The 16064-nt window shown below is 40.8% G+C and overlaps 1 protein-coding gene across 1 annotated transcript in view; it reads right to left on the reverse strand.

Annotated features, from left to right (window-relative positions):
• Positions 1-16064, reverse strand: part of znf385c (zinc finger protein 385C) — a 175593-nt gene that overhangs the window by 102082 nt on the left and 57447 nt on the right. The window contains exon 2 of the mRNA XM_034220315.1: positions 7360-7683. Coding sequence (XP_034076206.1) covers positions 7360-7681 — 322 coding nt within the window. The 5' untranslated portion in view covers positions 7682-7683. The remainder of the gene's footprint in view (positions 1-7359; positions 7684-16064) is intronic.

Genomic DNA, 16064 nt, shown 5'->3' on the forward strand with positions numbered 1-16064 from the left:
TTTGATCATTAACTATTTTTCAATGTTTATTAAAAGTATGCCTGCATGTCATAAAGGGGAAGCGTTTTCAGTCATTCGACATAGCCAACAACCAAACAGCTACATAGTAGTATACATTGATTAATAAAGGGACTAGAGGCAGGCAACACTTGATAACAGAGATCAAGATAACGCTGCTTGCTTCACAAACATCACACGCAGTAAGTGTGCACATGTATGTCCAAAGGCGTGGGGAGGGAGAAGTCATTTTACTCCAACGGGGAAAACAAAAATGGGAAAACGGCAAAGCAGCACAAAAATAAAACGCAGCGCAATTGCATTCAAGCAGAAAATCCTTGCCTTTAATCCAATTCCTCACACTTTATTAAAACAGAGCCAGAGAGAGGGAGTCAGACAGGAACCGTGATGAAGAGACTCGCCATGAGGAGGAGGCTCACATTACACAAACGTACAGTACACTCACACACCCACACGCAAACACACAACAACAAAAATGCATATATCAAAGGAAACTGAGTGATGGAGGACCATGAAAAACAACCACTGCAGACCCCCCCCCCTCTCGCTTTCTTTGTGTCACAGAAAACAGGTCCACACATGACAGATTTATGCCTCCTTACAAAGCTAAGCAAGATTAACGCAACAGAAAATACAAACAACCACACAGAGGCAAGCAGAGTGTTGTCAGGTTGTTAGATTTACCGATCCTCAGGGGCCTCTGTGGGTCACATCAGGCCAGGCTGCTGTCCACTCTCTCCTTCCCTTTTCTCTCTCCACACCCTTCCATCAACATTTGATCGTCTCCTCTGAAAAGGAGGAATGTCTGCAGCAGTTTAGCCTCATATTTGAGGATGTAATGCAACATTGTGAGTGTATGCATAAGGCACGTCCTTCAGAGGCATGGTGTCTTTTAATTGTCTCTTGATTTGTGGGATTGGCTTCATGTCATTGACCAAAATGAATAATGCTTATGGCTTAAAGCAGGGGTCTCCAACCTTCTTTAAGATGAGAGCTACTTTCAAAAAATAAAACAAGTCAGGGGCTACTTTTACTCCTCTTTTTTGTTTTTTGCAGTGTTTGTAACAGGACTGGGCAGATAAAGAGGAAAGTGGTAGTGCAGCAATCATGACAGAGGCAGTGTTCAAATCCAAAAAAAGGCTTTATTGCTTCCAAACTCAAAAATACCTTCCATTAAACAAAGGCTAACGTAGCCAGGCCGCTAACCGACTTACCAGCTTACCAAAACGTTTCCTCACACTGGGAGCCTCCTGCTCCCGCATGTGCCACACACAACTGAGCAACTCTGTGTGCTTTGTCTCCCTTGAGGGAGTGATTAGCACCAGGTGTGAGGTCTCCACCCCTGCTCCCAATACTGCTAATTGGAAGAGGGTGGAGCCACCTGTTGGGAATGTAGGTGCCTCCCACTACCCTGCCTCTCAGCCCCTTACAATATTTAGCACATTTTAACGTTATTATATGCTTACCTTTACCCTTTGTGTGCTGTTTGGGTCTGTGGGACCCGTTTTCAGTGTATACTAAAAGAAAATGTATGCAATTTAATAATTTTAACCTGCTTTATTTGGGGGTGTACTTAACCTCCTCTAGGGGGGTCCGGGGTCATGCTCCATATTTTTTAAAATGTTAAATGCATCAATCTGGTGCACTTTGAGCACAACATGAATTTATGGATACAGCTCTCAACACTCATTAAAGGGAGCTGTATACTTTTCAATAATCCAAACATCTTTAGAATATCATCACAACCAATAACAAGTCATTTAAACTTGTTTATTCTTATCTTATGTTACCTAGTTAGCATTCTTTCTTTTTATTTATGCATATTTTAATAATCACTCCCCTTTTAAACTGTTTTTTCTTTCACTGTCCTATATTACACATTGGAATGATTTCTTACTTTATTTTTTACAACTACAGAGGCTGTGTACTCCTCCGTGGCGAATCGATGACGGCTTGCATTAAAAAATAATAATCAGGGCTGCCCCCGCAGACTGCGTGGGGCCTCAGCTCGCGGAGGGGGCCTCATCTTGCGGAGGGATTCCACACTATGAACCATCACACATGTGACTGCTAGTAGCTAACTGAATGTGTCTTTCTGCTCAGCAGCTTGTGTCAACTAAATGTTTCAAATGTTAAATAATATTAAATCCATGATTGTAGTTGGGGCTGGGCGATATGAGAACATCTTTCATCATGATATAGGTTATATAGGTTATTTCATATCTCGATAACAATACGTTTAAAAACGTAGTACATTTTTATGGTCATGGTCTTTTGTGAATTATATAGGCTTGAAAAGTGTTTTTCTCATTTAATTAATTTACTTTTGCCTGACTATATTAGCATACACATAGAGTATTAACATTATTAATAATAATAATAATAATATATTACATTTATATAGCGCTTTTCCTGGTGCTCAAAGAGCTTAAGACAAAAGCTTGACTTTCCTGGAGCTTGATTTGTCACATTGAACTGAGTGGTAATGCAAAATATGATGAAAAAACTAAAGCAAAATCTTTAAAAATGTTTTATTAAATTAGAATTATTCCCTCAAAATAATTGAAATCAGAAGTATAAATGACTATGTGCTTGTAATTATATCATTTTAGATGATGTCATATGTAGCACTATATCTCAATGTATGATTTTATCACAATACATTAGCATTGAAACATTTATCACATATTGGATTATAGCTCTACTTGCACTAATACATTCAACACCAACCTAACTTTACAGATCTAGCCTCGCATGTCTCTGTGCACATGTTAGGATGAACTGCAGCTTCACATCACACATATGATGCCCTGACATGGATTGTGCCGTGATGGCCACAATTTTATGCAAAACATTCCTAGAAACATAATGAGAAAAGAACGAGAGCAGAAAACAAGTGTGGACCTCGGTTTCCTATTTTTTTACTTAAAGAGATTTTGTGAGTAAGACTCAAACTATGAGTCATCTTGTTCACCTGGGTATATGTTTTTCCAAAAGAATAGAAAAACAGAACAGATTAAAAAAAGGCTTACAAAGTTTCAGAGCACTTGAGTTGAGAGAGATTTTTTTTAATCAGTAAATTAATCTGTAAAATATCGATTCACCACCAGTTTTGGTTAATAAAATGTGTTTGGCATTGAATTATTGCCAGCATTGTGATTGTTTTTCTTTTTGGACAGGATGAAATATAGCCAGCATTAGAAGCCACAGAAGAACCATGACAACAACAAAAGTCTTGTGATTTGTTATTTCTTTATCTTCAGGAAATCAATTTGCCACAGAATGTGTTTGATTACATCTTTCTTGGGCACACTTTGAACTGAACGCAACATATGGTGTTTTAACATGAATAAATCATTGGCACATTTTTGATATTGCTCGTTATGAAACATTAAGATTTTAAAGGGTATAAACTTACACCTGAACTAACTGTCACCAAGACATCTTCACTCAAACATGTCACCCAAAGAACTATTCAGACTTATTCTCTCCATCATGATCTGTTAGCAAGCTTCTTAACATATGACTCTCCAAGATAACCATGGGAAATCACTTAATCAGTGTTTCATTCATCCTTCACTGGGACTGGTTCCGCCACATGTCCAGCATCCATGGCATAATAAGGGAGAGAGAAAGGAAACAGAGGAAGCAGGGGAGGTAGGAGGGAAGGAGGAAAAAGAGCCTGAACCCACTGTCAGCTCGGTGAAGCAGAGAGGAAAGAAAACGCACGCCGACGTGGAGAGGATTTGCTTGGAGTTACATACACATGCACTCATTGATTTAAAAAAGAAAAGGCATGATATTATTTTAAACAAATAAAGATCCGTATCTCACACACAGATGCCTGATATAAACACAGACGCACTGAAGCACATATTATGTCTCCACAGTGCAAGTGACTGTCTCTGCAACATTTAGGAATTCCAAAAATATCTGATCCAGACATGCAGGATGCACACACACACACACACACACACACACACACACACACACACACACACACACACACACACACACACACACACACACACACACACACACACACAGGCAGAGGAGCTGTGGTGGAGCCGAGGACATCAGGGCTGGCTGCCGGAGGGAGTCAGCAGAAGGTGAGCAGAGATAAGGCTGTGTGATTGTGACTGCATGTCAGAGAGAATCTGCACACCACAACAGTTCAGCCTGCCCTGCGCCACACACACAACGCAACACATAAACATGTACTTTTATATATGCATCACCTCCAGCAGTGTACTGAGAATGTTGATGACACGTGGCCTTGCGTTTCTGGGATTAAAAATAATCGACTAAATGTACTCCATGCTAGCGGCTCTGCTGCACCTACAGTACAGTAAGCAGCTCAAGGAGCTATAGTGGTGGTGAAGGACGCATAATAAACACTTTGCTTTAATATCTGGAGCTGGAGCACAGCCGACAGCAAGCTGACGTGTGTCCGCACTAATCTGTGAGATGAAGTAACTGATCAGTGTGTCATCCAAACAGAAACCCCAAAGACGGAGACACAAACTAAACACAGTATCCTACATTTGACCTTCAATGTGAAGCCATTTTTAAAGGATTGTGTTAATTAAAAAAAGTTGCAGAACTGTAAAAGTTCTTGCTTTCAGCTTAAGTGGTCGGTTTAAAGACCTTTGTTTGTTAAACAAAAAAGAATGGAAAAACATGGAGTCGGAAATTAAGGATTTACTGAATGAAATCGGTACAATCTCTGCTTCGCTCGGGCAAACATCCAGCCTGACAGCTCCATCTCACCGCTGCCTCCGCTGCACACCCAGCATGCTGAGTCGGGCAAACAGACGCTGATAAGGGCCGATTAGAAACAACAGAGCCAGGGCCCTGGATACTGTGTGTGTGTGTGTGTGGTGTGTGTGTGTGTGTGTGTGTGTGTGTGTGTGTGTGTGTGTGTGTGTGTGTGTGTGTGTGTGTGTGTGTGTGTGTGTGTGTGTGTGTGTGTGTGTGTGTGTGTGTGTGTGTGTGTGTGTGTGTGTGTGTGTGTGTGTGTGTGTGTGTGTGTGCAACATATGTTCCCTACTATGGTCCCTAAGCAATATAAAAAATAAATACGATGCGTGGGTGTTTTAACGGTGAATAAGTTCTCACCAAAAAGTAAAATCTAAGCACTTTGCGTATAAACACAATCTTCAGCTCAGAATAAGCACATTTCCTACAGTATGTGCTGATCTCAGGCTGTGATGAGATGGAACTGAAAACTCAGTTTCCGGTTCGAAACTTTTCTGTCCATGCTCGCATTTTCCGAACTCATCTCTGAAGGTTTTGCTGCCCACATTGACAAATCGATTAAAATGTCCTTTTTTCTCCTCTTTTTATTTTGAGCAACTAAACTCCACATTCATACTTCTGACAATAGCTGTTGATGACACACTCCTCTCCTTTGTGATCAGTAGCTGTCGGCAACAATAGAGCCGTGAATTGTCGCTGACATGTTTTTTGTGCGTCGGTTGTCAGATGAAGCTAGACTAAATGAGTGATTTGATCGACTGTCATAACTGCTGCCTAACAAATTCCTTAGGTGCTGCATAAGACTCCTGAAGTAAATCAATATTTCAAACTAATGCAGAAAAACATGTCTATGACAAACCCAAAAAGGTAGAGCATTTACAGGAACAATCACAGGCTACAGGAGATGGCCTCTTAACATTAGATAACTGAGTAGATGTGGAGTTTGTTAGCAGTGTGAGCTTATGCGCAATGAATTAAATTGTTCTTACTTATTGTATTTTCTTTATTAATTTCTTTATTTAAATTATTCTACCAACCACCAGCAACCAGCGACATCGCATTCACGGATTAATGTTACTTAAGTAAGAGAGGTGTGGCTCCTGTGATGTAATTCAATAGCATACAATTACTATGAAAACTGCTAATTATAAAGATTAAAACAGGTTAACAAACCAATTCTGAACACAACACAGTACACTCCATACATCAAGGTAATCAAAAGGTACTGCTTCACCTGCACAGTTATCCCAAACAGTTATCCATTGTTTTTAAAAGGTACATTTCATTATGCATCTATCGCATTGACACTTTATTTTAAATCACAGCCCTAACAGAAATAAATAATTTAGATAGTAATACCGTGTCATATATATTTTTGCAGCTGTCTTGAAAATGTAAGCTTTGAACAAGTCTACTTCCTTGGGCATCAGTCCTTTTCTGCCTAAGAAATATCTATTTTGCATATTTATAAGCCATATACATGTATCGCTTTGCTAGGGATTAATTAGTTTGCTTTGAAGGATTCTCTATCCTATCATGTTTTTATGCCATATTCAGATGGTGCAAGTGTTATACTGCCACGCTCTTTCAGGAGTGCAGAGGAAAGACACACATAAATGAACATAAATGAACTCGTATTTGCAAATCCTCAACAATGCTCTGTTGGCAGTGTGCATTACATTACATTACATGTCACTTGTTAGACGCTTTTATCCAAAGCGACTTACATACTCAATACTGTGGGCAATCCCCACAGGAGCAATTTGGGGTGAAGTGTCTTGCCCAGGGACACAACGACATGCTGACTGCAGTGGGGTTTGAACCTGACCCCCTGATCCGAACACCAAGGCTTTATCCACTGCGCCACACGCCGCCGCCACCATTACTGGAGGACATACAGTATGTGGACCATGGGATAGACGATTTCCAGCTCAGAGAACAACTGCGACCTCCGTTTACAGTCGACCTGTCGCTACAAAAAATCTACTCATCTGGCTAATTAAGCTTGAACAAGGTTTACAAATGTATATATGTTTTAATTTTCGAAAGTGGAGTGTGAGCTTATTGCCTGTCTGCATAATTGTGTGAGCATTGCGGGTTTATTTCCTCCTGTTGGCAAGGCTGGAGAAAGAGCAAAGCGCCCGAGTCCTAATCAGACTGTGACTAGAATGACAAAACGCTTAACTTCACTCCAGCCGCATCACTCTCAGGAACACAACCATCAAACACAACCAGCACTCAATTAGCGTCTCACTTGCTGACTTCACTCAGCACTGCTCCAGTTGTGTGTATATGTGTGTTTGTGGATGTGTGTGTGTGTCCTCAGCCCACGGCTCTGTCTGAAGACATTTTAGCAAATAGAATTGCATTTGTTTAACTTCTATTGGATACACGTAGGGGGATTGGCAGAGGATGGTGAGAGTGTGCTGAGGACACTGTGTGGGATTCTGGTAATGTGCATGGCTGTATTGTGCTAGACATGGGTAACAAGATCCAGAGGCACAGGACTTTATCCAATGTTCTGCATTTACATCAGATTTTGCAGCAATAAACAAACATGGTGGTCAGTGGAGCGTAGCCTACCTGTGCTACTTGGCATCTTTCCGTTGCTGATCTGCTTTAGCCTCTTCTGGTGGGATTTGCCGTTGTAGTGGATCAGGGCCTGTGCGGCTGAGTTGAGTTGGATGTTGCAGACCTCACACAATGTATAGCTCCGCTGCTTCCTCTCCCTTTTGGCTCTGCAGAGTGCAGAAGGCAGAGCGCCCCCTGGTGACTCCTCGTCTTGTACTTCATCCTCAGTGTCGCAGCAAGGCTCGCCATCCATCTGCACCCCCAGCCCGAGGCCTAACACCCTCCTGTCCAGCTCGGGGTTCGGCAGAAGTGTTGGGCTGTACGGACGTTTCATACCTGTGATAGAAGAGGAGGACGGGATGAATACAAAAGCATGGACATATTATTTCGAGGTTTACTTTACTGCTCAGGTGTCAGACCCCTTCATGACCATAGAGTTCACATATCTGAGGCTACCTCCCTTTCTGAATCGCCCCGTTGTTAGCATGTTCAACACAGCATGGAACAGAGCGAGTGTGTTCAGACTGCTGTGGATGGAGGTATCATTTTCCCCAGTCTGGCATGACCTGGCTCACACAGCGCACAAAGCCAGCCTGTTCAAACCTGAGCTGCAGAGGACACACGAGCAAAAATACCCCCGATTCCCAAAGCTTTGCAGAGGAGCGTGTGGAATCTGACCTTGTTCGTGTCTCATATACTGTAAGTCGCACTTGTCAGCACCAACAGAACAAAGTGACACATGCACCGTATACACATGCTCATGAAGACATCAGGAAGCAAAAGGGAGTGGGCATTAAATGGACATGATCACAATGTACAGTGGGAAGTCCAGGCGGCGGTGGTCCTAGGCTGTAGCGGCGCACCACTTGGGGGAGACAGAGTTCTGCAGTGTGGCTCTCTAAGGACCAGTGAGGCCCCTCTTTCAGGCTGCTTTACTTCTGATGACTGCATGCTGTCTGTGCACCCCCGCGGGCCAAAATCCTGCAGCAGTAGCTGTTCTGTGAGGACCTCAGCCAAGCGGTGCCTGAATCAGAAAGAGGAAATCAACTGGGAGTCTAGGGGTTTATGAAACAGCTTTGATTCTGTCTGCCGACATTAGGGTTCAGATTAGTATGCTGGAATTACAGACAGAACAGCAACTGCATTAAATATACAAGTGTGTGGGAGCTTAAGCTCAAACATGTCTTTCTTTGACTGTGTTTGTAATAGCACACAGAAAAAAATCTCCAACTATTATGATAACCTCAAAAATCAACTATCTCATTAAATAAATTGATCTTACATGGTTAATGCTATTTTCAGTTTTTCAAATATGAATATTTAATTGGTTTCTCTGTTTTATAGAAAATAAAAGGAATATTCTTGCGTTATGGACTGACTGGAATGGACATCTCTCTACACATGAATCAATTAACCTACAATAATGTGCATATCCATATTGGAAATAAGCATTAGTTCAAGCACTATAACTTGTCATAACCTGGATACATGGAGTGGGGGTAAACAGGAAAGTAGGACAGTCGAAAAAGACATTTTCTGTGAAAACAGCCGTTTAAACCCTTCAGCTTTTCCATGGAGGACTCTTTGGTCAGAGAAAAAGCACTCCCGGGATACACAGTCAGAGAGAAGAGCTGTTTGTTTCATATGCAGCTACTGTCTCTATAAATAAATAAAAAGGTAGGTCTACATATATATCTGTGAAGGATTGAGACATCACCACTGGAAAAAGTCCCCGAAATATGCCCAGCTGTGTGTTTCTGCTGCTGGCTTTCTGCCTCTGCTTCGAGTTATTTATGTAAACAGCCAAAAAGTGAAGTCTATGATGCATACATACAAGCGTTAAAAAACACACACACACACACACACACACACACACACACACACACACACACACACACACACACACACACACACACACACACACACACACACACACACACACACACACACACACACACACACACACACACACACACACACACACACACACACACACACACACACACACACACACACACACACACACACACACACACACACACACACACACACACACACACACACACACACACACCATTGCTCCAAAACACATTAGTGCAAGCCGCCTCCATGAAAGCTGCTATTCAAGTTGACAATCTGGGAGCACTCAAGAGGCTCCATCAGATGTTTTCTCAAAAGCTTTGAGCAATGCTGCTTTCTGGCACTGAATGAAAAAAATGTCTGTGGTCCTTAACCACGCAACCTCCTCACACTCTTGCCAAACAACTCAGCTAGCTGCCCAAAACTAGCATGGTTGTAAAAACAAAACTTCAAGTGAAGACCTGCAGAACTTAACATACAGAGCATATTACGTCCCTCTGTCCTCTGTCACCTTGTACTGAGAGGCAGTCCTTCATTGCACACTCATACTGTATAACAGACCATAATATGATCACAAAGATCTCCCGAGTTGCTGAAGACAAAAAGCAGGACCATGGCCCAAGCAGTGCGTCTTAACCTCATGTTAGCCATCTTTTTGATGCAGTTTAGCCTTCTTCAGAAATGGCATAATGATGGTCGTTACCATAGAGACCAGCCTGGCACAGATATGACAACATTTTCTCACAGAAAAAACATAATGTAAGCTTTGGCAGCTAAAAGGGATTTTTGTTATCTTTGTTTCAGGTTTGCATAATATTAACCTTAGAGAATCATTTCAAACATCTGCAAGGTGAAACCCACATTGTTATAGAGCTACAGAAACAAAGCCATTTCATATTTCCAATGTATTGGTAGGTGAACATATCTTTTTTACTCAGGATTGAGTTGTCTCATTTTTGGTGTTATTTTGGGTTGATTTAGTTTAGTTTGAGTCATTTATGACCTTAAACTTGTTTAAGCGGCCCTGAATAACTTAACTTTCCAATTAGCTCCCTATGAGGGATGGGTTCTGCTAAATATTATACAGTTTTGGTTATATCATATTGGAAATTACAGCTTTTTGTTGCCAAATCTACTCTGCAGTGGGCAGTACTCAAGGTCATTTCTACTCTTGTGCACTAAGCTGAATTTTAATCAGAGACTGATCACACCTGGTGGATTGTTTGTCACTGACAATTAAATGAGATTGATCCACATCCACCTAAGTATATATGTTAAGAAAAAAGCTTAAAAGCTTCCGATTGTTAAATTATAACTTAATACGATTTTTGCGACTATATTGATTTAGTCACACATATTTAATGAGCCATGTCATCACGGCTATACAAAAAGTGTTTTTTCTCCGGGACTGAAACAATTACATAATGAATTTACATTTACATCTATATTTATTAACGTTGGACAAAAAAGACAACAAACCACCATTCTAAAATGTATATAACATGTCGTTTTGGAATTTTAAATGTCTCTCAGTAGCACCACCTAAAATATGTAAATGTAAATATTTCTCACTCCTTTATCAACTCACATTTCTCACCCTCTCCCTTAATCCCTGCAGCCTTATACTTTAAACAATATTATGATAATTAATAAGTGATGCTGATCTGGCATGCTCTGTTCCCTTTATCATCATAAAAAATGGCCACCCTTACAAACAGCAATATCTGAGATGAAAAGGCCAGCGGAGCAGAACAAGAAAACTCTTTTTCAGTTTGAATCAGTAAAAATGTGTTCATATATTAGAGCAACCCAAAAAAAAGCATGTTGGTCCACAACCCCAAGAGACTCCTTTAGATTACATATATTAAAAACCAAACCATATTAATCTAACTCAAAAAGTTTGTTTAGTTTTTTTGTTGAGACTTTGTACAGCAAAACAAATGGCTGCCTGTCTGGGGCCGTTTCTCTAAACCAACCCTGAGTGTCCTGCCCTTCACTCTGAAGTGCCCGGTACCTGGAGAGTGAACGGGATAGGATACCTTTGTGTACAGTGGCTTTGAATCACCCGGATCCAAAGGGGTTTTACAAATCTCACCTGTGCGCAAGTGAGTTTGTGTTAGAGACGAATAGCCTGCGGAGACTTTAAAGGTCTCGGCTCCAGGTAGAAGCTGTGTGAGACAGGAGCCCCCACTGTGTCTGCACACACACACATATTTGTAGGCTGACACAGGACAGGAGATTGTCAAGGGGTAACCCTGGGGGGGAAGTGTGAGCGAGGGGTCTGCCAGCGTTGCCATGACTGCTGTTTCCGCTGCCTGATGTGCCCCTCGGCCTTTATCGCACACCCTCCCCCCCGGCATATGGGAACCATCAATCACTGCTCTGATCTCGCTGAAAGACCCAGGCTCAACCAGCATAGCTGCCCCGCAATAAAATCTATTTATGATCTTGTGTCTGCTGCTCACTTATCCTGAAATACTATTACAGTTTCCCAGGCTCAAACCAGCTCTGACCACCGACCCACCCCGACGTTCACCCCCACCCATCCACTGTGGACACAGTTGGCATGGAGGCGTCAGCTCTTCCTGGTTCAGGACAAAACTGGCCTCAGGATGGACCAGTGCAAACCCCACAGGCATGTTAGCAGCTCCTAAATCACACTGATGAGAGGGGGACGCCGACAGCAAGGGTGCAAGTCGATGAGACACAGCTACTCTCACACATTCAAAACAAACTGTCAGCAAGATACAGTTACACTCATGCATGCATACAGACATGCTTGTGGACAGTTAAAGGAGCAGTTTCAAACTAAACTGGCCCTCAAATTCTGTAAACAAGGAGTGAGTACGCCTGCAAACATGCATATATAATCGGTACATTTGAATACATGTGTGCTCTACTCAGCATGCTTCCGAAATAAAAAATAAAGCCTGATAAAAAAGGTAATCCAATGAAGCCAACACGAATCACAGCAGCCAAAACAAACATATTCTGTAGACAGACATACTGCTTTAGAGGATATAAACTGCCTAGAGAAAAAGGAAAAGGTAGTCAGTGAGGGTTGTATGTAATATGACTGTGGGAAAGGACATTCTGTTATCCTTCAATCATTTTATCTTAGTTACTAAATGCTGCTACTTTTATTCATGGTTGTGTACTACTTATTTTGCCTTTATTTGCACTGTACTGTACCTTTATTACACTGTGAATGCCCCTAAAAAGGATTTCTGATTCAGATTTGATCTGATGTATCAGGCGGTTGAAGATCAAAATCTCCCTGAAAATCAACCAGAGCTCGGGGCACTTCACTACATCAGGTCAGTGATAGCAGAGACAGAGGGAGACATATGGAAACAGTGAGAGAGAGAGAGAGAGAGAGAGAGAGAGAGGAGAGAGAGAGAGGAGAGAGAGAGAGAGAGAGAGAGAGAGAGAGAGAGAGAGAGGAGAGAGAGAGAGAGAGAGAGAGAGAAGAGAGTACAAAGGCACTTGTAAATTGGCATCATCAAAGTATCATTACTGTCAGCACCGCTGTATTGTCATTACTGCAACTACAGAACGGGCCTGAGGTCTTTGAAGCTCCATGTCTTTGTGTCCAGTGTATCAGTGTTGATTATGTCAAGTCCAGGCTACTGTTCTCTAATAATGAGTGTAATTATACAGGAATCAGTTCTGAGCCGATTAAAAAAGGAGTTAAAACCACAGTGCGGCTGGCTTCTGAGTGGAAATAGGACCCAGTGTTTGCAGTCTCTGTCACCCCAAGCCCCGGCCTGAGAGTAAGTCAAAAGCAGTGGCACAGAAATGGATGTGTTTTCTCTTATCTTTGTTTGCAGCAGTTCTTTGGCAACGCACAGGGAGGGGCGTTCTTTTGCAGTGTTTGCCTGTGCATGAGTGTGTGTCAATGTGTCCTGGCCTAAAAATAGTTTCACCGGGGGGGGGGGGGATGGGAAGTAACTAAGTACATTTATTCACTGTATTTAAGTCCAATTTTGAGCTACTTGTAAAGTACATTTTATACTATGTTGTACTTCTACTTCACTACAATTCAGAGGCAAATTGTGTACTTTTACTACACTACATTTATGTTTTGCCTTTAGTTACTTTACAGCTTTTGATGAATAATGTGAAATATAATCAACACTTAAATAAGACTTTAGTTACACCTGGAGTATTTTCACAAGCTACCCTGCAGTATACATAGTAACTAGCTCCACCTTTACCAGCTTTGATAAACACTTTAATGCATCAATAATTATAATCAGAACATATAATATATTATTCCGCAATGGACCAATCTGCATAAGAAGTACTTTTACTAGTATATTTTGATGCTAACACTTTTGTAATTTTACTTGAGTAACATATTGAATACAGGACATTCACTTGTAACAGAGTATTCCTAAACTCTGGTACAAGATCTCAGTACTCCTCCCACCTCTGATCCCCCGGCAGTATAAGAGTTGTGTGTGACAGTGAGTGTTGGTTCTCTTGCAGATGTTCTACCCCTGCTTAAGTTAAAAAGGTTACCTTTAACATCCGAGTCAGTCCAAAATATCTTTTTAGAAAACATCATTTTATCTTACAGTGACCTTGTTCAAGTGTAACCAGTTCATCCTTGAATATAAGTGGAAGTCTGTGCATCATTTTAATAAATTCCCTCAAAGGGATCCTGACATATTGCATTTACATATTTGGGACAGATGTGATGAATATGAGGGGGGGGGTTCTAAATAAAGGAACAGGCTAATAAAGACATGAAGGCTTTCATAACAAGTCAATAAACCTGCATACATTTTACTAGTCAGAACAATCTGTTCCATGGCCTAATGGATAATATATGCACACAGGTTTATTTTAAGGATGACTGTGTCCCTCTGCTGACGTAGATTCATGTAAACCTGTAGTTTGGGTCAAGTCTAATGTTAATTTACAAGTAGAGTGTCTCAATTTGGGATATTGAGACTTTTCCTTACATGATAGAAACTGGACTTTAACAACGCTCACTTAGAAACTTTTCCATTAGTGGGTTGCAAATGTAAAGTTTGGCTTGAAGCATCAGATGGAAGGCAAGTTATCTAAATCAAATCAGGTTCTTTAGCCTGAGTCCCTCTTTTTGCTAATGAAGCAGAGCCCGATGGCCACTTACAGCTTTTGAGGTATCTTTTTATTCCAATCCCTCCAAAGCTGGATATATTTCACTCTGAACAAAAGCACTGGATTAACATTTTAGCTTCTATGTTGCAGCCATAATTTGACCAGATAAACAAGGCAACATCCTGAACAGAGGCCATGTCCAGTCACAGTCTTTGTTCCACTCTATGATCCGAGGTTGGTTGACTGGCTGGGATAAACATCTTCATCCTGCAGTTCACTGTGAGTTTGCTGTTCAACCCCCTATGCTGTTTAAGAAGAAGAAAAAGAAGAAGAAGCCATTTGGTTCAAAGGCCAAGTCCCTACAGACTGAGCCACTGTTTTCTCTTACCCACTTTTACTTCCTGGCTTCTTTTTGTGTCTTTTGTATATTGCATTGTTGGAGCCTGGGATTTAAGATTGTCTTTGCCAACAACTACACTGCAGCTATTGTGCATGTGACAATAAAGCCTTTGAATCTTGAAGCTTGTATCCTGTTTTCCTCCCAACATGCAAAGCATCCAGTCAACAAGCAGTTTCTAAATGCCTTTCACGCACACAGGCAAGGAGTACACAATGTGTGCGTCTGTATTCTCTAGTCTTCACTACTGTGCTTGGTCCCAGATTGATATATTTCCACTTCTCCAACATGCAGCCCCCAGAGAACAGCTATTAATGTGTGTCGGATGGTCTAACATTGTGTGTAAGCACATCCACAATTACATATGCAAACTATCCACACGATCCTGCATTTACTAAACCTTCTTATTTAATGTGACACACTTTGCATAATAAAATATCAGCATGCCACCTGTGAACTTGCAGATGAAAAAAGACAGGAAAATAGAGAATCTTCTATATTTTCTCTGGAGTGCAGTTTAATGTTCTCTTTGAAATGTTATTAAAAACTGCTCCACATTCATATTGTAAGTGGTACTTGATAGAGTTGTAGAGAAAAGATGGTGTAAATGGAGCTTTAAAGATGTGGTGTATGAGAAGGTTTACAGCAGGATGAGGAAAAACATCTGCCTATCTGCATGTGATCGCATATTGCTGTTTAGCAAAATCAAAAAAGATGATAGATCTATTTTATGATCTCTCATAACTAATAAATAATCATATATTGTGCCAGAATGGTGAGTGATTGCTTGGACTAATACATTTAGTTGATCAGTCTATAGGTTTTATTTTTTAGTTTCGTGTTCGCTTATATTGCCATTATTATTTTAACCCTCTGGAGTCTAAGGGTATTTTCTCGATTTTTAGATGTTTTCTTAAATCACCTTTTAAATGTATTTCTTCTAACATGGCACCCATGTGTTACATATCAAAATGTTCAGGACAATCTCTAGTATTGCTATATATGCAAATTACTCACCTTAGAGCACTGGTTGATGAGATAAGTAGCTCAAAAGCTTAAAATTTGACATCCGATTTTCAGAAAATCTTCAAAACTCTTGTGAAAACACAAATGTACTCATGTGATCGAATTATTTTGGTGTTGTAGATTTGGTTACCAAAGTCTTAGGATTACAAAAGTAGTGAAATATTTGAATTACACTGTATATAAATGTGTTTTTCATGTCTAAAATGAAATTTTATAAATTCGAATTCTGAGTAAAACAGCTGTCAATCACTCTACTTTCACCACAGCAGGGACTGAGATATATCAGGACTGAATAATGACTTCATAATACATAACAAGGTTCATGTGATGTGTAAAAAAAAAA

Source organism: Gymnodraco acuticeps, unplaced genomic scaffold (genome assembly GCF_902827175.1).
Source record: "Gymnodraco acuticeps unplaced genomic scaffold, fGymAcu1.1, whole genome shotgun sequence".
Classification (NCBI taxonomy): domain Eukaryota; kingdom Metazoa; phylum Chordata; class Actinopteri; order Perciformes; family Bathydraconidae; genus Gymnodraco; species Gymnodraco acuticeps.